Here is a 25,081-nt window from a genome sequence, read left to right as displayed (position 1 = left end):
ATTCACAAGGGAAGGAGAAAACAATACGCTCCCCTTCCTTAATTATCTCATTAGCTGAAGAAATGACAGAAAATATAGAAAAACAATCCATACTAACCAATTACCAATTTAACATCCCACTATAGAACAACTATCATAATACAATCTTTGAAAAAGATAACACTATCATATGTCAAAAATATCTCAGAAATAACCAAGACTATTACAACCCTATGGACACATAACCTAACCTAAATCCCTGAAAAATTATCTCATGTAAACCAAAAGACCCCATAGTCCAAGAAAAAAAAAAAAAAAAAACCAGGAGTCATGTACAACATATAGTGTAAGGCAGGCATGTCAAACTCGCGATGTCACGTGACATCGTGTTATGTATCATGACTTTTCCCCATTGCTGGCAATGGGCTGGGTGCAGTTTTGGTGTGATGCATCCGGCCTGCAGCCGGCAGTTTGACATGCCTGGTGTAAGGTATCTGTTTTAAAAATGAATGTGGCTTTAGCCATTTTCCCTATTCATTTTTGGTTGACACATAGAAAGGGGGCAGGGAGGATTGCCAGGCTTGGCTAGTCAAAATATTATTTTGTCCCATGAGAACCAAGGTCATTGGCTGCTCCCGAGGCAGGCTGGGCGTTTTGTGAAAAGCCCTCCAAGAAGATATATTGGGGAACGTAGTTGCTTGCATTGCTTTAGAGGTGGGATTTCTTAACTTTGTATTGGGGAATTGTTATGTGTGTCTTCAGACTTGGTTTCACTTTTGATATGCTGATACTTTGTAACTAATAAACATGTTCTTCGAGGAATTTCCAAGCCTCAGAGTTCTGCTTTATTTGTCTCTGTCTATCAGAACCTTGATATACAATAATGGCCAAAATTGTGGAAACCTTTTGGGAAAAGTGTACAGTAGAAATACCACCTTTGGTTAAGTTTCCACCAATTTTTCTTCTAATTTCTTTATAACTGTAGCCTTGTTCACTCAATAATACTATTTTACATCACTCTCTGGGAAACCAGTCAACTCTTTGCACTATTACTTTAATTTTATTACATTTTACAAGGTCACTAAATGAAAGAACACAAAAAACCCAATCAACTTGATAGCGATCACATAACACAAATTTCATCTTCAATACATGACATCAATAACTGAATCCTACTGTGATCTGATTGGCTCATTGCCAAAACAAGATGACACCTGATTGGCTCTCTAAACACTCATGGTCATTGGCTACAATCAGATGAAGGAAAGCTACCTGATATCAACCTAAGCAAGTTGTGCTTCCTTTTTCTGGTTATTTGACTGTAACTTTTCATAGAACACAGTACAGATAGTTGAACAAACTTTGTTGAATTAAATTCTTGATTAAATTATCTTTCCATTGATATGTAATTTTATGGTATTACTCCCCCCAAAAAAGTGGTGTTATTAGCCATCAAACCTCAAAAATACACATTTCCCAAAAGGTTTCCACAATTTTGGCCATTACTGTAAGGACTATAACAGCCACTATGTAGGAACAAGCAGAAGACCTGCCAAGTGCACCCATGAACACCAACTAGCAGTTCAAAGACAATGAAAACTCACAACACATAGAAAGACTCAACCATAGTTTCAATTGGGGAATCATAACCATCCTAGACCAAGCTAAATCCAAAAACCCAAGACAATTCTTGGAAGCCTGGCATTCAGATAAATCAGCTATCAATAAACAGAGAAACAACCCATATTTACACAGCATTCAAAAGAGACAATAAAAAAAGCTAAGACGGAAACACAAAGACCAGAACACATCCTCTCCAACAGCCAACATCTAGATAAGCAGGAATTATCACCAGTCAAACAAGCAAGCAGAAAACAATAACCTAATCAAAGAACTACCAATGAGAAAACCAAACCCCCACCAATACTGGCAGGATAAGCTACTGTATATAAACAGGGAGCAAACCCCATACTTACCTGCAGTGATTATGGTACCTAGTCAGGTAATGAAACTGTGCAAGCAAACAATCAAGCTCAAAGAACACCAAGGACTCCACAATTCAACCCTGAACTACATATATACTTTTCTATAGAGCTATGTCTGATTATCAGCTACAAATGTTCATTTAGAATTTCAATAATACATTTCAGTTCAGACTTACTTAGGGCCAAAGTTACTGTCCTATGAAACACATAATGTATATTCTTATCCCTCCCCCCACAAGTTTTCAAATAGCAATACTGAGCCCATTAATTGGGATGAAGGTTTGGGAGAAGAGGATAAACTTTTTCCATCTTTATATATTTTTTCTTTTTAATCTCTCTCACTTGCTATTTTGCCCAAATTATACAATTTTTCAAGATTTCCAGACTCTAGCCAATTGAAACCTGGAGCTGAAAATCACCAGGATCTGGCCAATCAGAAGTAACCAACAGTTACAAAAATGAAAACTAAAGGGACAGTTTCAAGAACTGGAAATTTTTTAAGAATTTCAAGTACGAGTAAGTATTGAAAACTGAAGCCATTTGTTGTTAAATGAACAACAATACATTTTTTCAGTATTTACTGACATATGAAATGGCTGGAAGCAGTTGGAGAAAATAGGTTCATATGTAAAATTATATCTTTTTTTTCAGTTTCACTCTCTGGGGCAAAATATCAGTGAATGAAGGGAATTCTTCCTTCCTTCCATTATTCTACAGTATTTGTGCAGAGATGTCTCTCTTTGCTGTTATAATAATTTTTTTGAAACAGATGGCATCCTATCACATAACATCACACACAAAGGGTACTGTGGGTGATAAACATATGGCTGCTAATAGCTATGAAAACAAGTTCATTTTTCTTCTTTAAAAAGGTGAGAAATCCTTCAACTTTACAGTGCCAAAATATATCCTCTCTCATTTTACCATTTGAAAATATTATAGGAATATGTTACCCCAGATAGCTATTCTTCAAAACTTCTGTAAGTCTTCTGTGCTTTCCCATCTCATACAAACTATCCCATATTATTTTCCCTGGATATATCCTCTCATTCTTTGCTAATACTTTAAACTATATAAAATAAAGAGTTATAATAGTTGATTTAATATAATTTAAGTTATGAAATAAATAAAAATACATATGATCATTGAATCTGCCTTTTAAAGCCTCTAGCAAATTTCAGTGACACTATTGTCAATAGGGTAGTATGATTTCCTATTATTCTAAAGTTTGAGATGCACCAGGAAATGTTCTTCCTTTATCACTCTATAAGTATAAAATGGCAAAAATATGTAACATTCCTTCCTTCCTTCTCATAACCAGATTCTCAGCACATTAACAGAGCCGTATCTTTAAAGCTGTTCAGAAACTCTAAAATAGGCCAAACCAATGAAAACAGCTAAAGTAGCATCAGCAACCACCACCATCATTACTATGGTTTTTTTTTCAAAAGACCAACTATCCTAGAAATCCTTGAAAAACATATATTATTCTCCTATTCATTTGTGGTCCCACTAAAATCATAGATACAATCTTGCTTACTCATGCTGGAACCCAATTTTCATGCATACAATCTGAATGAGGAGAAATATTTTGGGGACCAAAGGATAGCCTCCATCTTTTGACAGCTACAGTAGGTTCCTCTGAGCATCAGTTTTATTAAAATGAAATGAATAAATCAAAAGGAAATTAATTTATTACTGTCTCTGGCTGTGGCATATATTTTTGGTCCATATTTAATGTATGGGAACAACTTTTCTGGTTTTAGTTACAGGTGGCAAATAGTATTAATGAGATAAACAGTTATTTTAAAAAGTTATCTATTAATTCTTAAAAAGCCAGACAGGTTGCTTTGTCTTTGTTGAGATCTTTTGAGATTGCCTGGTGATTTCCTTGAGACCTTTCAGATGGTCTCAACAAACACAATGAGTTTTTAATACATTGCAATTGTTAATTGGTAAGTTACTTAGTATCTGTCTTACATGTAACCTTACCTATAGAATCAACCTATCTTCCCTTCCGCTTTCCCTACCCCATCTTACCCCACTTTAATTTCTACATCAATCTGGTTACTCTATGCATCTGATAAACTGAGCTCCTGGCTTCAAAATGCCTTTTAATAAAATGCGTTGACTAGAAAAGGTGTTACCAGACACCAGGTTTTTTGTTGCCATACATTAACCTGGATCTCTTGGTACAATCTCAACAGAATACTGAGGTATCAGTTGACTACAGTTGGAGGAAATTACAGTAAACTACAAAGGAGGAAACTAGAGAAGGGAGGATTAGACTGAATAAGGACTAAACTGAACTTAAGAAAATTCAAATTCTCAAATACAATCTAGCTAGAAATTGTTGCTTATGTATAAAAATAATTGTTTTATCCAATATTCAAACCACAATGCTTTTAAAGAAGTATATCTCGACGAATACATAACACTATTCATCCTTACATAACATTATTCAAGTAAACCAGAGGGTTTTAGTAAAAAAACAACACCACAGGGAGAGTATACAGTATATAGGTAGTTCTTGCTTACTAACAATCTCATTTAATGACTTTTTAAAGTTACAATGGTGTAAAAACTCGCCTGTACTGTGATTGATGTATTGAAATGAATATATATATTTTATTTACTTATTAGATTTGTGTGCCTCCCATCTTGTCTAGAGGTGATTTACAAACACAAATCCTTGCATCTATTGTGGTGTTTCACAATCACATGATGGCTACTTGTGTCTTTATAACCAGCTTCCAACAAGCAGAGTTAATAGAAAATGCACAACCAAAATTGCAAGTGATAGTCATGTGTCTTGTTTCAGTGTTTCATTTAATGACTGAATAGGAAATGATCATGTAACTTTCTGCTGACTGACCACAGCGTCTAGTAATAGAATTGTTGATACCAATATAGTAGCTATATGAAGACTACTTATATGTTTGCAGATTGAAATTTTTAAAAAGTATAACTGAAATACAGAATTCCTCAAACAGGTTTTCTTTACCCCAATGTATCAGTTTGACACAACAGCACATAATGGAAAATGAATCTTACTTACCCTATTACAATACAAGAGACAGCTGTTCCTAAAAAAGCATATGCTAAAATGGATCCTAAATTGCGAAAAAAGTGTCTCTGGAAAGAAAAAAAAGATAAAAATAATCTTGTGAATGTTGTATATTTTATCATGTTATTTTTTAATTTATTTATATCTACCTCTATTATTTTTACAAATAATCCAAGGCAGCAAACCTACCCAACACACATTCCTCCTCCTATTTTCCCCACAACAGAACTCTGTGAGGTGAGTTGGGCTGAAAAAGAGTGATTGGCCCAAGATCACCTATCTGCCTTTCATGGCTAAGGCAGAACTTGAACTCACTCCTGCTTTCTAGCTTTGTGACTTAATTACTAGACTAAACTGTAATTGTATGCTTTAGTCAAATCCTACACTGGTTTCAACCACTTTTTATATTTAATTACAGTTGTCAATGCTTACATTCCAGCAAGTAAGAAATATCTTCTCCAATACATATTTAAGGGTCTGGGCAATAAAACACATTTCTTCCAGTTGCATTGCGTAAATTACAGATAGAAGTGGCACTGCTGTTCACTTTTGGGATAGACCACTTAAATATAATCTTCCATAGAAGCAATATTGTTGAAAAGACTTTATCTGGACTATTTTCTTAATTGTAATTTGAAGACTGACTTATTTTCAAAGTGTTGATATTGGTGTTGATATCAGAATTTTTATTAAACAATGGTCAGGTTATATAGTCTCAATATATCAAGAAGAGTGTAGAATATTGTGTTGTATCAAAAATTTAAATACCTTTCATTCTTTTTCATAACATTGTGTGTTGTATTATTGTATTTGAAAGATCAATTTAGAAATCCTGAGTGATTTTTCCCAAAACAGAGAATGACTTGAAGTGTTTTGTTTACTGTATTACAATATTATAATTTTAAAAGTATCCAGTGAATGAATACAGCCAAGAGTGAGGTCATAAACAGAGCCAAACTAATTTTTTTATGATTAGGTCTACAGATTTCCCAATATTTATATTGCATACTTAATTTAACCATTTGCAGGGAAAGTCTATATGGTTTAACTATTATAAAAAGAATCAAAATGGTAATTCAAAGTTGGAAACATTTTTCTTTTTCTTTCTTTGATCACTCTGCTCAAATTAAAACATTTTGGCCCTCATAATGCCCCAGTCATAGCTAGCAGACTGTCTGCCACTATTAAAAGAAACCACTTACCTTTTTTAAACTGTATCCTGCATGAAAAATAATGGGAGGTAATAGAACATTGAAGAAGATGGAAGGATCAAAGGTCATCTGCCAGAAAAAAACAGGAAAGATAAAGATATTGGATATTTTAAAAGTATCATATTTTACATCATTAACATTTTACATCAATAACACAGAGCAATATTTAAGAAAACAGTTCTTTCTGATCCCTTACCTGTACTAAAATGTATAAGGAATGTCTAAAACATTCCTTATACATTTTTAGTACAGGTGAAAAATGTATAAAGAAAAAATGTATAAGACATGGAATAATAAAATAGCAAATAATGAATGAAGGCAAATACACAAGTCTCAGGATAATGTTATAGGACCCAATCTCAAGAGGTCACCGACTCAAATTGGATCCTGCAAATAGCAATTTGCAAATCTGCAAATAACAAAACATTCAAATGAATTTCAAAAGTAAAAAGAAGAATATTGCGATGTTTCATTTTCTGCAAATGCTGATTTGAAAGTGATTAAGAAAAAAATGTTTAATGTCCATCTGTGGGAACTCCTGTTGAAGCAGTGAAACTTTAGCAGCAAAGGCCTATATTGTTATGCAATTGTTATGTGATGTTTCTGGAAGTTTGTTTGTTTATCAAATTTATTTTTAACATCTATCTTGTGGTTCTGAAAACTCTGAGTGGCTTAAATCAAGATAAAGCAACACATACTAGCAGTTATAAATATAAAATGGATTACCCTCATAAAAATTAAAACAAAGTTTTAAAAAAAGGTTTGGAGGTGTGAAGTGGGGTACCTTCTCTGTTAGTGTACCAACCACTTCTACCCAGAAACTCCTTCAGGAACACATATTCCAGGTTGCCATTAACTGGCACCTGAAACCAGCCTGATATATTTTGTTACTTAAGGCAAAGGGTATAATGTTGCTACTTCATCTATTCATGTACAGAACCCAGCTAGAGTAACAGCTGAATCTTATTTCAGTGTGGGAAATAGGGCAGTTTCTTTTCTTGCACTCTGGGCAGCCAGCTGCTTGGGTGGCTCATGGTTTTAGGGAGCAGATGTTGCCTGTATGTCAAGACTTGCAGCTTAACACAGCTGCTCCATTGTTTGGAATATTAGGGCTGTTGCTAAGAGCAGATGTGTTACCTACATGAGCATATACATTTTGGTACAAGCCCAACAAAGAATGTAAGAATGCTCCAGGGCTAAGGTGGGCAAATGAATTAACACTGCAGTATAGAAATGTACCATGCATAAATATTCTCTGTTTTTTACTCGACCAGTTCTTATTCAATGTGATGAAAGGAAAAAATGCTTTTGAAATTTACTTCAAAACAGTAGCAATTAAATCCCTAGGGAAGATATTTGAGAGGAAAATTTTCAGCTGGGGGGGGCCTTCAGGTTGAAGAACATGGAGAGTCATAGTAACATCAAAATGGTGGAAAGAAAATATCTTAGCCTCTTTACTTATTTGAGATTTATGTATTGCCTCAGTCCAAAATAAATTCTAGTTGATGTACAAAACACAAATTAACAATAAAAATAATACCATAATGTATTAATGTATGTGACAATAAAAAAAATGAACCAATGACTTCATACTAAATCATACTTTTTCAAATGGTCAGGAAGTTTTTTTTTATAAGCTTCCAGAAGGGTGAAAAGTGGGAGTCAATCTTGCTTTGAGGACCAAAATGCTCCAGAGGAGGGGAGACTTTATAACAGAAGTTATTTAATTTTTTGTGACATGAGCCCTCTTCTGGAGTCTAATAAAAATTGTAAATCCCTTTTCAGAAAAATGTGTGTAAATACCTAAGTATTTATTGTAGTGAAATTAAATCTGTAACTTTTCTGCTCTTCATGTTCATAGACTCCTTGAAATCTATCCACAGATGTTCAAGATTCCCTGTTCAACTCTTGAGAAAAATTAATACAATTTTCACCCAATGCCAGCCCTGAATCCAGGTAGCCATTGGTCCAGATAATCCATTTCTATCAGAATTCTTTCTAATTTTTAAACCTCCCTTTTCTCAAAACTTTCCTAAGAAGAAAGGATTGGAAAGTGAACAGTGGTTATTCATTAACACTGGATCAAAGACTGCCCTTTTGAGGAGAAGATGGAGAAGTGCATTTTTCAAAGCTGTTGGAACCTATCCTTTTCTCAAAGAAGTGTTGACTGCCATGTGAATCTAGAAATCTTGCTCAGTCAGATACACATGCATCACAAAGAATCAGTCCAATCTTTGAGAACCACAGACTCAAAAATCTTCTAAGTAACATGTAAAAGGATTAAATCTAATCATCTCATTAGACTCAATCAATCCAATTTTACAACTGAGAGAAAATACAAAAACATTATCTAACCTTCAAAATGTTGAGTGATAACCATAACCTATAGCAACTGATCTTCTGGTTGGCCCTTCCCTAATATGATCTAGGACAAATTAATATCTGCCTTTTGAAGGTTTTTTATTATTGTAAATCAATTTTATTTAACAAAAATATTAGTTGAAATTTCAGTAAGAGTGTTTCTACTCATTAACAGCAACATAAAATTCTTTGTTATGCTTTCTATTCCCACTCGGACCAATAGGAAAGGCTTGGTACTATGGCAATGGTACTGCTTTGCCTCTAAGGACCTTTCACTTACTAGTGTTCAAATAAAGAACAAACTATTGAAAGGATATTTCATATCAGTTATCTAAATTGTTTTCTTAATCTGTATTGCCTTCACATTATAGCAAATTATAATGTTGTCTGGTTTTGGTTTAGTGTATTGTGTGAACAGTTATCTGTGATTAAATAAACCATAATATATTATAATGTACAAACCAGGTTACTGTCTTCTATATATTTTAGAAACATGGTAAAATAACCATGTAAAATTAAGACAGTATATCCTGTTTTACAGTAATTTTTTCAGAAATATATCTGATTAGATAAGAAAGTAGATAAACAATTATGCAAAGATGACTTGGGTTCAAATTAATAGTCTTCAGACCTTGACTGGAAGTATAGTGATTTGAATGTAGGGAGTCTGTCCTCAAGACCCATTCTCTGATAAAGCCTCCACAAAATCAAGGGGACATTTGAAGAAAGTGTCAATTATGAATATGGGATGGAAGATGATTTCCCCTACTGATGGCATCCCAGTAACAAAGAATTATGGCTAGTAGTCATTACTCAGGTTGGAACTCCTGACACACCTTAGTCTTTCTAGTTGGGTGACTCTAAGGCCTTCTACAAATAATCTTCCCTTCAGGCTAACTCTTAGAAAAATAAGAAATATTTTAAGACTTTTTTTCTTTCTCAATCTTAGAAACACAAAATGCAACAAAATCTTACGAAATTTCAAAGAACACAAGGGATTGTACAGCAACTGTGAAATCCTCTGCATGAAATGTTCACATAATTCATTTTTAAAATAAGCAGCATAATGTCCAGATGCACATACACAAAATTTGGGAAAAAGTGAAGAAAACATGAAAAAATTTTAAAAAATCTCACACAGCTTTTCAAAGTTAATCAATGGTGTCTAGTGGAGTAAGCTTTGAGACTCAAAAGATATGCTATCTTAATTTTAGAAAGGATGCTTCTTTCCTTCCTTGCTCTTTGCATTTGCTTGAGTTTTTTTCAAAAACTGGACTGAGCAGTAGTTGGGGAAGGAGAAGTGCTGTGCTTTTTGCTGTATTTCAAAAAAACTGTGAAATAAGATCCTCTATGGCCCTGTTTCTCAACCTTGGCAATTTTAACATGCTGGCTGAGGAATTCTGGGATTCTGTCATCTTAAATATGACAAGATTAAGAAAGTCTTCTTTATTGGGAGGAGATATAAGCTGGGTGGGGCCCAGAGAAAGAGGGAGAATGATGCAAGAATTCCCATAGCTGGGAAGGTCTTGAATTTCAGTGTAACAAAAGGAAAATTGCATTAGTTTTCAGTCAGTCATGTTGCAATTCAGTTGGGTATAAATTGGCTCTACTTTCAGCTGCTTCCAGCTTTGTAGGGGCTTGAAGCTGGCTTTAAAATAAGTCATCTTTTTGAATTTTCTTTATCATGCAAGAGCAATGCTGCTGAAAAGGTGGATAATAATAATAATGTTGAAAGGAACCTATATGAACTCCAACCTATATGACCTCCCTTCCAACATTATTATTATTATTATTATTATTATTATTATTGTTGTTGTTGTTGTTGTTGTTGTTATTTACCTTTTCAGCAGTGTTGCTCTTACATGATAAAGAAAACTTGCCTGCAATTTTATACTTACTTTTAATAACTATTTAACAATGTAAAACAGAAGCCCACTTTATAAAATATCATTTTAGAAGGATTTGAATTCAGCTGTAACTTCAGTTTGTTTCTGCTAGATTAATAACCTTAAAAGCAAGAGCATGTCATTAGCCAAATGTTTTTGTTCCCATAAAGTGCCTTCCTTTTATGGGGTTATGATCCTAGATGAATTATTTAGTTCTGTAACAATACAGACTACAAAATGACTTCCTTTTTTCTTTTGTCCAGCAGAAAGCTTGAATGATAAACAGGAAGTGTAAACTCAGCATTTTTCAAAAAGTTCTGCATTCTGCTTACTTTGGTTTAGTAAACTAATGTCAACTAGCTGACCATTAACAGCAAAAGTACATTTTGCTGCATTGACATCTTTATGAGAGGAAATTGGGAGCAAGAACTTTTATAATTTTTTGTACTGACAAATTAAAATGGTATATTAATCTGAAAATTAAACCAAGAGAAGCATTTTATTCACCCTTCTTCTGTAGCATGAGGCAGAATAATAACATGCCTTTTATTCAAAAATTGCAACATGCTCATAGCTTCAAATATAGCTTGGTGAAGAATGGCCCAGAAAAAAGGAAACTGGTATACTTTTAAGAAGCCAGATGTTCTCAAAACCAGAAAATTATTATTGTAATCTACTTTCTGTAGTTGGTTTGCTATTTTATTTATTTATTGGAATTTCCTTTATTAAAAAGAAAGAAAAAAGATTAGAAAGAGGACAATGAAATTTCAGATATTGTTTCCTAAATATTTTATCCTTCTATAAGGCTAAAGCAGGTCGCTAAGAATGTAACAGGGAAAATAACTGAGCAATTCAAAGCCTCAGAGTGGTTTAGGCTTAGGAACCAGCAGGGCTTTTTCTCCAGCATGATTGGATGGAGAACCCATGGATGGGTTGTCTCAATCTATCTGCTCCAATTAGACTAAGTCTGAAATTTAGTACCGCCCCCACTGTGCCAACTGCACCCCAGTTTTAGACTTAGTCTCTTTGCTCTAAGACGCGTTTTTTCTTCGCTCCTGGAGCAGAAGACTGTGTATTTTCCTTTTTTCTTATTCCTGTTAGCTTAGTTCTAACTCCTCATTTTCATTAATTGTGATTTGACAATATAAATTTTTTTCCAGGATCGGAATTCATCTTCAGCCTGACTGCCTGGCAGGGCTGACAGGCTGGGCATATACAGACCCTTCCCTTCAAGGGAACCCCCTTTTCCCCCCTCTTCTTCTGAGAGCTTTCTTAAATTGCTGCCTTAAGAGTCAAGCTCTATTTTGACTTTTACGACCTACCGCAGCTTCGGAAGCTCCGAAACTCCAGCCGCCACCTTGACGATCCCCCCGCTGTCAGCTGTTCATCGGAAAACTCGATCTTGACTCGCTGACTGCCTGCGGCTTCGGAGACAAGGGTAAGCCTTGCCGATCGACTGGGGGGCTCCGCAAGCGGCGATGAAGTTCGTCAGGCCTGGAGGGAGCCTTTTTTAGGTCCCTCGGCCTCAGCAGAATGTCGTAAGGGAAAGGAGAGGGTATTGACACAAACTCAATTTCCGAGGCCTGGAGGCCTTATTGGTCCTCGGCCAGCCTCAGCGCTTCCCAGCTGACCCATTTAAGTACCCTCCGCTGCATTAGAAGCCCAAGCGATTCTGTGGAATGAAGGCTCATCGCAGTTTAGGCCTCAGGCTTCACAGGCCTTCTTTCTAACGGCCGTTTTTGGCGTGCAGAGGCTTGCGGCTGCCATTTTGAACCACCTCACGGCCGCCATTTTGAAATTTACTGAGGCCCAGACTGCCTGCAGGAACATTCCAGAAGGCAGTTTCTGACGATCTGAGGCAGAGGCCTCTAAATTTGACGAACCTTATCACCAGACAAGTTTGATTGGATTGGGGAGGGCAAGCTCGTTCCGGAAGGATGCATTGCCTACCAACCCCCCATTGCCCACCCCGCTCCCCCAGGCCAGATCATCTCTGCTGGGCTCCCTTAATAAGCTTACAATGCTGAGAGGGGGTGTTTTTGCTGAGGTTGAGCCCCAGAGCAGATTCATCATGGCAGAGAAGTCTACCAACGAGCTGGCCAAGAGGAAACATCCAACTGAGGCAAGTGGAAAGAATACTTCCAAGCGAGCCAAGTCAAGCAGGGAAACCACTATTCCACAGATGAGGGAGGAGGAGTCCCACAGACTGAGGGCAGCCTCCCCAGGTCAGACAGGCACAATGGGAAGGTCCATTTTTGAACCCCTTTCCTCACATTGTGCCTCAGCCCCAGGGGCCTGGTCTCCCCCCAGGGGAATTTCCCATTCAGAATCAGCCACAAGAGTGGCTCCAGGGACAGGTGCAACTGGCCAGGAGACCCTTAATTTGGGTCCTCAGGCCACATTTACCCCCACTGCAGCAGGGCTTCACCCTCCTGAGAACCAGACTTTAAATCCGGACTATCTTCAGTCCATGATAGCCCAGGCTGTGGCTCAATTTATGGCTTCCAACGCCCCACAGCCACCCCCACAATCCATGTATCACTCCCAATCTCCAGATATCATGGATGAACCTTCATCAGATCTAGAATCAACAGGGGTTGAACCATCAGGTCTGATTATGTCAGAGGACGAGGGTATCACTCCATCTGACCCCACCCCTCCTGTCAGTCTCTTGACCATTCACTCTTTAATTCCCTGCTACTCAAGGCCTGCACAACTGCAAACCTCCCTCAAGAACAGGAGACTCCACCTTCAACATCCAAAGGTCCCCACGCCATATATACTGAGCCCTCAGTCTCTCAGAACTATATTCCCTGCCCTCCCCTTTTTCTCAATATTGTTCAGAAACAATGGGAGAATTTAGGATCCCTTTCAAGTCCTGGTGCCATAGAAAAGACATTATTCAATGTTGCCCCTTCTTTGACCTCACTACTGGAAATTCCCCAGATTGATGAGCCCCTGAACTCATTGTTTCCCAATGCTAACATTCCTGGGGATATAAATGAGGCACTTAGGGCAGAAGATAAAAAGATTGAGTCCGCATTACGCAGGTCCCATCTGGCATCAGCCTGGGCAACAAAGGTGGCAACATCCATGGCCTTCTTCACCAGGGCTTCAGTTCTATGGCTACGTGAGCTCCAGGACATGATCCCTCCGGACCAGCTCAGAACTCACCAAAATTTGGGTAAGTTAGTGGCTATGTCTCAGTACCTAGCCGACGCTTCTCTGCACACGGCCAGATACACTGCCTGGACCATCGCGGCAGACATCTCAGCACGAAGGCTCCTTTAGCTCAGGAATTGGCGAGCAGACACCAAGGCCAAATGGCGTCTGGCCTCTAAACCTTACACAGGTGGACATCTCTTTGGTAAGGCACTAGAACCATACTTAACAGAAGGTAAGGACAAACGTAAAACTCTGGTTAACTCAGCAAAGAAAGGAGACAAGCGCTCGGGGAACAGCATGTCGCAGAGCAATTACAGGAGGCAGCCCTTTCGGCCAGCTCCATCCTGGGATTGGGCCCAGGCATCTCGCTCTTCCTTTCAGAGACAAGAATGATAGCAAGATCGATCAGCATACAGAAACAGAGCGCAGATCCAGACCAAGCGGTCCTTTCGAGGCGCAGGGGGTCATTCCTTTAAATGAGGCAAGTGATCTCGCAGCCTCACCTCCCATAGGAGGCCGGCTGGCCCTTTATTCCAGCACTTGGGCAGCCACAACTACAGATGCATGGGTGTTAGACACCATCACCCAAGGTCTGAGACTAGAATTTTGTTCCCAACCACCTGACAAGTTCCACTCTTGCCCTATCCCAACGAGCAGGACCAGAGCTGATCTTATGTCAGAAGCCATAGCTCATTTATTACAAATACAAGCAATTGAACCAGTACCACAAGACCAAGAAGGACGAGGGTTTTACTCAAACCTCTTCGTCATCCCTAAGACTTCGGGGGGCTGGAAGGAAATCTTAGACATAAAAGGTCTAAACCTTTACTTGAGGTATAAGAAGTTTAAGATGCAATCACTTCAATCAATCCTGGCTAGCATCCGGCAAGGTGACTTTCTTACCTCAATAGACCTGACTGAGACATATTTGCACATTCCTATTTTTCCTGACCACCGCAAATTCCTCAGATTCAGCTATGCCCAACGCCACTACCAGTACAGAGCCCTACCATTTGGCCTCTCATCTGCACCGAGAGTATTTACAAAGGTACTGCTCGCAGCCCACCTTAGACAAATTCCAATTAGAATTCAATGCTATTTAGATGACATACTAATTCAGTCATCATCATTCCAAAATGCTCAGTCAGACCTCGCCCTAGCCATCAAGATCTTTCAGGAACACGGTTTTTCTGTTAATTTCCAGAAAAGTCATACCGTACCAACAACTCGGCTCCTCCATTTGGGCGCTGTTATAGACAATTGTACGGTCTACCTATCTCAGGACCGACGGAACTCTATTCAGACCCTTGTACGTTGGATCCGAAAGGACAGAGTAGTCTCATTGGCCTCCCTATCACAGCTACTGGGGAAGATGGTGTCCTGCGTGCAAATTGTGCCATGGGCACGTCTCCATGCCAGAGAATTACAGTGGCTTCTCCTTCCATTTCAGAGACTTCACACAAGCACATCCCACCACAAGGTCCGAGTTCCACGGTCGGTGTTGAACTCCCTTCGATGGTGGGACTCTCCGACACTGTCACGGGGAGCAGAATTCAAAGAGCCAGACAGGATTACCATCACCACAGACGCAAGCCTGTTTGGGTGGGGGGCACACCTCCACACACACTGGGCTCAAGGTCGGTGGTCCAAGCAGGATCTAAAGAACAATATAAACTGGCTGGAACTCAGAGCCATACACATGGCCCTAAAGAGATTCAGCAACATAGTACAGGGCCAACATGACCTGATTTTAACCAACAACACCACAGCCAAGGGCCATGTCAACAGACAAGGGGGGACAAGGTCCAGGCCTCTCATGCAGGAGGCCAAATTGCTGGGGTCTTGGGCGGAATTAAATCTTGCCTCCATCAGGGTGGAGCACATATCCGGAGTGACCAAACAACAGGCGGACTCACTGAGCAGAGCCACCGTGGACCATTCCGAATGGCAGCTGGATCCGAAGGTGTTCAGAGAGATCGTGGACAGGTTTGGTTCCCCAACCTTGGACCTTTTTGCCTCCCCAACCAACTCACAACTTCCCAGATTCCTTTCCCGTCTCCATCAGCGGAGGGAACAGATGCACTCCGCAGTCCCTGGCCCAGGGAACTGCTCTATGCCTTCTCTCCCCTACCGCTTCTTCCTGCCACGATCAGGAAGATCCTTTGCGAACGAGCAGAGGTCCTCCTGGTTGCACCGCATTGGCCGAGACACTCTTGGTTCGCTGACCTGATGGAGCTCTCCACATCCCCTCCATGGAGGATCCCAGCAAATCGCGTCTCCCTCATTCAGGGGGAACTACACCATCCAGACCCTCAATGGCTCCAGTTAACCATCTGGCACTTGAGAGGCAGGCCTTAGGCCGAGACTCATATTCGTCAAGGGTCATAGCCATGATCCAGCAATCCAGGCGACCCTCGACGAATAGAATATACGATGCCACGTGGAAAAGCTTCTGTAATTGGTGTTCAGTTCACAAAATTGACCTTTTGACCGTTTCAGTGCCAGTCATCTTGGAGTTCCTGATGGATGGTCTGGACAAAGGGCTTTCCACAAGCACCATTCGTAGGCAGGTAGCAGCACTTGCCACAGTTATTTCCTGCGGCAATGAATCCTTAACACATCACCCTATGATACGCTCCTTCCTAAAGGGAGCCAACGATGCCAGGCCACCAACTGTACATAGATATCCCTCGTGGGATCTTCATCAGGTTTTACAGGCTCTTGTTTCGCCACCCTTTGAGCCTATTTACACTTGTTTGTTTAAACAATTATCAATGAAGGTGGCTTTTCTTGTGGCTGTAACTTCAGCCAGAAGGATCTCTGAGCTGGCTGCTCTTTCAGTGAGGAAGGACCTATGTACTTTCCATAAGGACAGGGTAACCCTTAGGCTAGACCCCTCCTTCATGCCCAAAGTTAATTCCTTGTATCACAGATCTCAGGAAATAGTTTTGCCGGACTTCTGTCCTAACCCATCTAATGACATAGAGGTCCAGTGGAACAAATTGGATGTGCGCAGGGCCATATATTATTATATTCAGAGAACCTCATCCTTCCGCAAAACAGAGGCTCTGTTTGTGTCCTTTCACTCTTCGTCACTAGACAAAAGGTTTCTTCACCCACAATAGGCAGGTGGATTAGAGCTTGTATTTCTCTGGCATACCAGACTCAGTCACTGCAAGATCCTAGGCATATCACGGCCCATTCCACCCGGGGCACAGCTACTACAGCTACCTGGTCTACCCAGGCCTCCATAGAGGAAATTTGTAGAGCAGCAACATGGGCATCGCCCTCTTCCTTTGTCCGTCACTACAAGATGCATATATATGCCTCTTCTATGGCTTCATTTGGCCGCAAGGTTCTAGAACACGCATTAAATTGGATGGGACCCAGGCCCAAGCTAATTCCCACCCCTAGGGACATAGGGCTTTGGTATGTCCCATCCATGGGTTCTCCATCCAATCATGCTGGAGAAAGGGGCATTTTCTTACCTGAATGCCTTTTCTCAGCATGATGATGGAGAATCCACTCCCTCCCATTAGGTCAGTTGGCCTGGTTCCCATATTGATCAGACGCGTCGGATTAAAGTCTGAGTATCGCCTTAGCCTAAAACTGGGGTGCAGTTGGCACAGCGGGGGCGGTACTAAATTTCAGACTTAGTCTAATTGGAGCAGATAGATTGAGACAACCCATCCGTGGATTCTCCATCATCATGCTGAGAAAAGGCCCATTTTTGTTTGTTTCTTTGTTTTTGTCTTGGTGGGTCACAGGTTCCTGAAGAGAGTGAATGGTGGAACTTAAACTAGGAAGACTGAGAAGCAGCATTTTATCTTACAAAGATTAATAGCTTTTTTCTAATTTTTTGCATGACATGACTTCCATGAAAAATCTTCTCATATTCACCACAGCCTTTGAAGTGGGAAAGCAGGAAGGATGAAATAGATATGCTTATTTACTTATTGCAAATAGACAATTAAGATGGGTAACAAACTTCTTGGGCTGCACATTTAAATCACTCTGATTCTCTTCTTAGGAGCAATATAATTAATCAGAAATAACAATAATATAAGATTACTTATACTGAGAAGATGTTATCTTACCTTTTGCAGCATTGCGTTCCCTTGGTGTGCATTGACATTAAGTTGGCTAATTTCCCTTCTGTACTGATATTCATACACTTGATTTGTGATGTTGACAAGCAGGGTGGGTAAGCCAGGCTTGAGTTTATCACAGCTATAGACATTTCCAATTTCAAAGTCAGATGGAGCTGTGGCATACCGTAAAATTAATCCCATGATGAGACCTAGAAAGGCAAGAGACAGTCTATGAAAATGAAAGGTTTTTCCCCAAAGCAAAATGGATGCATATGCACATGCATGAGGGACAGCTACTCAGGGGATACTCTACAAAGCACCTACTTTTGTATCAGTTGTTTGCCCCACATAGTTTGAAGCACTTCTTTCAAATGATTTGCACAGCATCAGGGCATAAATACCCATTCTCCTTTTAAAAAAGCATTTTGTGACACATGTAAATTGTGTTTAAAATGATGAATAATGAAGTATTTCCCCCTGAATACTGCATTCCTGTCTTTTTCTTTTGATATTTTAAATTAAATATTACTTGCAAACAAAATTTCTCAATTAATATGGCTAAAAGTAGAATTATGGAAGTCATAGTCGCTATAGATGATAGCACAAAGCTGGAGAAGACTTTTTTTTTTTTTAAAAAAGAAAAGCTCAGGTCATCAGGTTGCCTGTTGACCTTTAATTACAGAATTAAAGAGTAACAAACCCATAGTTCTTAAAAGTGTGTGTAATATATAATATTCCATTTATAGAAATCCATCCATGCTGTTTTCAAAAATGAAAATGCAAATTTTTAGGTCAATATAGAAGCTCTACTAATTTTAGATATATTGCCTACAATTTTTATGATAGCACAATATGCCTGTAGATTGAGATCTCTGCAAACAAGACTCAGTTTTTGATAGCAAGGAGGAGACAACCCACATATCAATTGTCTGTGATATCCAGGTGTATTTATCTATTCTGACATTGATCAGGTATAAGTTATTTTATTTTTCATGCTTTTCTTTCTGGTTGATCAGACTTGAACTTTAAAAATAACACACCTCTTTCTTTATACTTCAAAGTTCAAACTACTATCACATGTAATAAAACTATTATAGGTCTGCATGAAAATATATTAGCAGTAGCAATAGCACTTAGACTTATATGCGTCTTCATAGTGATTTAGAGCACTCTCTAAGCGGTTTATATAGTCAGCATAGTCAGTTTTCCCCCAACAAACTGGGTCCTCATTTTACCAACTTTGGAATGATGAGAGGCTGAGTTAACCTTGAGCTGTCAAGATCAAACTCCTGGCAGTGGGCAGAATCAGCCTAAAACACTGCATTCTAACCACTCTGCCACCATAGCTCAGCTTAGTTTATATTCAGCCCATTTCTTGCATCCCCATTTTTAGAAGTATTTATTTTGAACTGTATTAGCTGCTAAGAAAATCACTGCTATTATAACAGGCAAAAGAACAAACCTATATATTTCAGGATTTTTGAAATGATATTGTTGTCTCCAATTTGGATCTGAGCCTGGTGCCAAAAGCCAATAAAGAACACTAGACACGAGATGCAGGTTTTGTTTGCTTTTATTGAAGCACTTTAGAAAAAGGGGTCCCAGCCAGCAAAATGCCAGGACCCAGAAGGCTTAAGAAAGCTTTATACAATTTCACTAAAGCAGAAGGAGGGGCAAGGTATAAGAAATATCATCTAATAAAGATTTTAGTAATGATATAACAATTGTCCTATTGGTCTCTAGCCGTCCCTATTCCAATGAAAACTTCAGGAGTTATCTAATACACATTCTATTTGCTCCCTATTCCTAACTTCTAGCTGAGGTAGACAGGATGTCTAATTCTTTGTAACTGTTATCAGTCCTCTAACCACCTAGAATTGTTACAAGTGTTACATGTGTATGTTGTCTGTGAATAAGCATTCTTTGTTCTTGCCAGACAGATTCCACAATTACAGGCATCCCAGTTTTCTTTCAAGTGCATGCCATAGCCTTTAGTAGACAGCCCATCAATATGTGCAGCAAATTGCCATATAAAAAAAATTCATTGAACTATATTCTTTTGGTAAAAGTCTGATCAGGTTTTTTATGAAATTAGAAAGTATTATTAAAACTAGAATTATGATTTTATTACCATGAAGAAATACTGTTTGTCAAGAGTTAAGGAATAAATAATGATTCTATAATACATTGGTACACCTGTGGTATATCTTCTGTTAGGGTAATCACAGATAAATGAAGAATGAATAGGAAATCAGCAGGGACAAATCCAGTTCCTTTCTATAATGTTCATATGTTTTCAGGGACAACTTTATTTTACTCTCTAATGATTTGCTGAACAAGACAGGGTTACATCATTACGTTAAGGCAATTTGTTTGATTATAATATTAAGCTAAACTAATAATAGTAACAAGATCAATTAAATCAAAATTGCTGATTCAAGTACAACACAAAACAAAATAAATATCAGCATATTTCTTATCATACCTTACATTATTCTAGAGCAGTGGTTCTCAACCTTTCTAATGCCACGACCCCATAATACAGTTCCCCATGTTGTGGTGACCCCCAACCACTTATACATCACCGGGTGCCAGGGGCATGGCCAAAGGGGGGAAAAAATGGTGGACAGCCTTGTTTGGCGACCCCTGTGAAATGGTCGTTTGACCCCAAATGGGGTCCCGACCCACAGGTTGAGAACAACTGTTGTAGAGAAACCAATCCATTCATGAATATTTCAGAGGCACAACAATGGGGATGCAACAGGCAGTAACTCAATAGCAAGTTGAATTTGGAAAGAAATAGGAAAATATTCAGGCCTAAACACTTCTATAGTTTTTCTATATTTCTTCTTAAAACATTTTTTTAAAGCAAGGTACAAGAAATAAAAAGGATATACTTCATAAAACATAATCCTTTGTTAAAATATGATTTAAGCAAAATAATTGTGAAATAACTAATGTGATGGCAAACTATTATTTAATATTTTCTCTTAATGAATTTATTTGCATTCAACTTATTCTTTAACAGGACTTGTAAAATACTCCAATATGAATATATTCCTGACTTCCATCATGGTTACATTTTGGTTTTATTATTTTATTGCACTAAGACCATGGTAGTAATCCGTTATGCAGGAGTGGAGCTTGTGCTCTTGAACTTAAGTGACAAAATGAGGTGTTTTTAGTTTTCAAAATCAGTATATGGATGGAAGTGGAAGGCTTCTATGAGGCATCTGCTCCAATTTGTATCCTTAATATCCCCTTAATTCCATGGCAAATGTTCAAACATCTAATTTAAGTGGCGTCATTTCCAGATTTTGAATTATTTTGAAATGCACAAATAAAAACATTCCAACTTTTAAACCTAATAAAAACTCAAGTACATAAATTAAGTATCAAATCTGATACTTCCCCTTATATCAGCATCCTTTTGGTAATGTCACATGCATCCCTCCAACCTGTGGAAGTGTAGCTACCTTAAAGTAACATATACAGGTAGTCCTCAGTTAGCAACTGCTTTGGATAGTGTCAGTTCATAATTATGATGATGATAAAAAATTACTTTGCAACCAATGCCCACATTTACGACCTTCATTGCATCATGCACATTAGAGAAGGTTAGGCCGTTACATGCCCCTTAAGTTTTAAACAAACCATGATTTAGCAAGGTGCCTGAATTTAGTCACACACTGTTATAAATAAAGGCAACATTATTTCTATATTGTATTCCCTGACACCTTTGATGCTGTCAGGCTTTTTGCCAATTGTCTTTGAATTAAAAACATGAAATCTTTGCTTGCCTGAATGCCTCTGGGCTCTAATAACATCCCATTAGGGTGGCAGAAAGTATCAGTAAGGCTAGTTTGAGTTTTGATACATGCTGGCTTGTGACTGATTGATAGCCATTTTGTGGGTGTATCCACTGAGAGCTTTCAAAGTGCCAGATGTGACCCTTTCCCCAAAGCTTTCAGCCCTTGGTTTCAGCCCTTGCTTGCAGGCTCTCACCTAACTTTCCCCTTCAAGGTACAGTGCCACCGCCTTGATTGTTACTCATTACTAAGTTTGGTACACTGCAATCATGGTTTCTGAATCAAGTCAAGTAATCTGGTTCATATGTCACACTGACCAAAATGCCTGAATGCACATAATGCATTTTGTCAAAATATAGGTAATCCTTCTCTTACGACCAAGAAATATGACATTTCTTGCCATATTTGTTAAGTGAAGCACTGCAGTTGTTAAGTTAGTAACAGGTTGTTAAGTGAATCTGGCTTCCCAATGACTTTGCCATTCAGAAGGTCACAAAAGGGGATCACATGACCTTGGGAGACTGCATCAGTCATAAATATGAGTCAGTTGCCAAGCATCTGAATTTTAATCATATGTCTATGGGGATGCTGCAACAGTTGTAAGTGTGAAAAACTGTTGTAAGAGACATTTTTTCAGTGCTGTTGAAACTTAGAATAGTCACTAAATGAACTGTTGTAAGTCAAATACTACCTGTATGTAACATTATATGTAGTACTCATTTAGCGATCACAGTTGGGACTGGCTACTTTGTCTTTATAGGAAGCAGTTGCTAAAATCACATGACTATGATTGTGCTTATAATTTTATATACAACAACATTTTCTGTAGTTGCCTAGCTGACAATAATAGCAAACATGTGCATGATGCTATGAAGGTGGTAAATGTGAGTGTTGGTTGCAAATTTACTTTTTTATTACTATCATAAATGTGAATTACCACTGTCCAAGGCAGTTGCTAACTGAAGATTACCTGTAGATAGTAGCTCCAAGCAGTAAATTTTGATGGCTTAGAGGAATGATATGTTGAAATCTATATTATTTATCACCAAACTGAACAGATTTATACAAAAGGAAGAAGGAAAAATATTCAAGCTGTAGTATAGTACAATTCTTCAAACTGATTGGAAAACCTAATAAAGAATAATGGATTGTGGAGCTTCACATTTCATTTTTATGAAATCAGCCCTCACTATTGACACACTGAGCATGTGTTTTAAGGGAGAGTCTCTGTGTTCAGCTGAACACACTTCAATCCTTTGCTTGGCCTATTCTTCAAAATGTATTACAAGAGACAGTGCCCAAAAGAGCAGCATAAGGCCAGGATTTGCTATCTTGATTCTTCTCAAATTTGTGCTCTTGGGCTCACTTTTGCTTATTTGCTTACTTAAGGAGCAAAGTCCTCTTCTAGATCTCTTCCTTGAAACCATAAATTAGCTATAGCCATTTTTGCACACAGAGAAAACACTATACTTCACCTCCTTAGTAGATGAGCTTTGGGGTATTGATATATATAGTTAGAAGATTTCAGGAATACTTCAAAGCAGCCCTGCAAATCTTTAACAGGCTGTGGTGTTTCATATCCTTAATGGGACCACTTCACCTCAGTGAATTATTTACATACATCTACTAAATATTGCTTAAATAAATGGAGCACATGTTTGTAACTTCTAGAAGCCTAGCCAATGATGCAACATGCTGGGGGCTGTATTCAGCTGTAGCTGAAGGTCCAAAGTTTTATTCATGTACACATAAACATGCATATATTTTATTGTCTTATTTCATTAATTTATCAGAACTGAAATATGCATAAATTAGTCTACTGTTTTGGAAAAACAAAGCTCACCAGTGATTTAATAGTCAAACAATTGTTTTTAAAAACCAGCACATTCAAAAAAAAAAAAAAATCCTGATAGGGCTCTGAATTTATAATATAGAAATGCAGTTATAATTTATGCACTGAAGACAATCACAATCTTTCTGTCCCTATAGGTATAGCAATGCTGATTAACTGTGTGAGTGGGATCTTGCTGGTTGCAAAAAAATTCGTTTTCTCACTATGAGGGGAAATGAACATAAGCACACATTTTTAAAAAGAACTATGACACATAACATCTTATAATTGCATAGCATGTGTTCCTTAGCAGTGGTGTTTGAAGAAATCCTTATGCATGGTTTCCATATGAAACACAGGAAACCCACAGCATTTTTTTTTAAACAAATAGTAAGCTACAAAAAGCAGAGAGTGTACAAATTATCTGGAGAGTCTCATTTTTCACTCTCTTTTTTTTTCAAGCTAGCAAAAACAATACAGATGTTCAGGTTTCTGAAACTACATCAGAGCATGAAATTGAACCCTGGCAAATCCTCCTTATTTTTATTAAAGACTTGATTTGCCGCCATCTGTTAAAATGATAGATAAATGTCACCCAATACTCTTGATCATACAGTTAAAACATATCTTCAAACCAGACTACTGTCTGAGTAAGTAATTTGTTTGGAAAGTTAATATGTTCAGGAAAAAATTTTTGTTCGCAGTGTGTGCATGACATTTGATTCCTTGACAAGATTTCTTCTAACTTTTCATATGAGAGAAGAAAACATGAGAGAGAAACAGAAAGAGACAGAATGAATAATTGCATTTTTCTTTTTTCCACTGTTCAACAGTCCTGCAACTTTTAAATTAATGCATTTTTCTTGTTTGAGATTTTATTCACTATTGAGGTGAAATGATTAATTAAGCACTCAGTGCAAAAAGTTTAAATGCTAAGCTTTTTCAGTGAAAATACTCACCATAAACCATGGCCCCTCCTGTTTCGTGCAAAAAGCGGAATCTGTGATTTTTAAACAGCCAAATTGTGAGGATCGTGAGGATGAGCAAAAAATTAAAGACCAATAGCTCCACAGCACCCTGATGATAAAAATGGTCCTCATCTTTCATTGACTGCAATTTCTTCAACTTCATGTTGCTTTATTAACACTACTCTTAACAAAGTAACTGAAAAATGCCGAACTAAAGAAAACGTCACAGGTTAAATCCTGAATGTTTGCTTTTATAAAAGAAAGTCTAGCATAAAAAAGCACAACAAACACATCTGCTTTATTTGCAGTCTCTCGGCACACTGCCACAGCTGAGAATTCAACTGGATTCTGGTTACAACTTCCTGTTTTCTTCTTAAAGCTGTCCTCTCTCATTTTCTCTCTTGAAGCTTCATCAATATTTTCATTTTCCTTATGGAAGGGAGGGTCTGACTATATTAAAAAACATAAATATATTATATTTATGTGTTATATTTAAGTCAAGTATAGTGGCCACTACTGTTTTAAATTTTAAAGCTTTATTAGCACTATAGCAGGACCAACACACTAACCCTGGGTTAAATTACTTAAATCACAGGCCTGGATTTACAGCATATATTGGTATCTTGTTGGACTATCTATTGGAGATAATTTTTACTGCGATTCTGTGGTATCTGAGCAAGACTCTTTAATCAGCATTGATGGTGTCCCAGTTATGAAATATACTCAAC

General features: G+C 38.0%; 1 protein-coding gene across 1 annotated transcript in view; it reads right to left on the bottom strand.

The window, feature by feature from the left end:
- SLC9A9 (solute carrier family 9 member A9) overlaps window positions 1-24,673 on the bottom strand; it is a 235,042-nt gene extending 210,369 nt beyond the window's left edge. Inside the window, exons 1-4 of the mRNA XM_039357425.1 lie at window positions 24,345-24,673; window positions 17,752-17,954; window positions 6,234-6,311; window positions 5,023-5,099 (exon numbers count right to left, since the gene is read on the bottom strand). Of these exons, the coding sequence (XP_039213359.1) occupies window positions 5,023-5,099; window positions 6,234-6,311; window positions 17,752-17,954; window positions 24,345-24,516 (530 nt within the window). The 5' untranslated portion in view covers window positions 24,517-24,673. The remainder of the gene's footprint in view (window positions 1-5,022; window positions 5,100-6,233; window positions 6,312-17,751; window positions 17,955-24,344) is intronic.
- Between the last annotated feature and the right edge of the window lie 408 nt (window positions 24,674-25,081).

The sequence above is a fragment of the Crotalus tigris genome, unplaced genomic scaffold (assembly GCF_016545835.1).
Source record: "Crotalus tigris isolate CLP2741 ecotype Arizona unplaced genomic scaffold, ASM1654583v1 scf7180000018923.2277400, whole genome shotgun sequence".
Lineage (NCBI taxonomy): Eukaryota > Metazoa > Chordata > Lepidosauria > Squamata > Viperidae > Crotalus > Crotalus tigris.
This window is presented reverse-complemented; position numbering and strand designations above follow the sequence as displayed.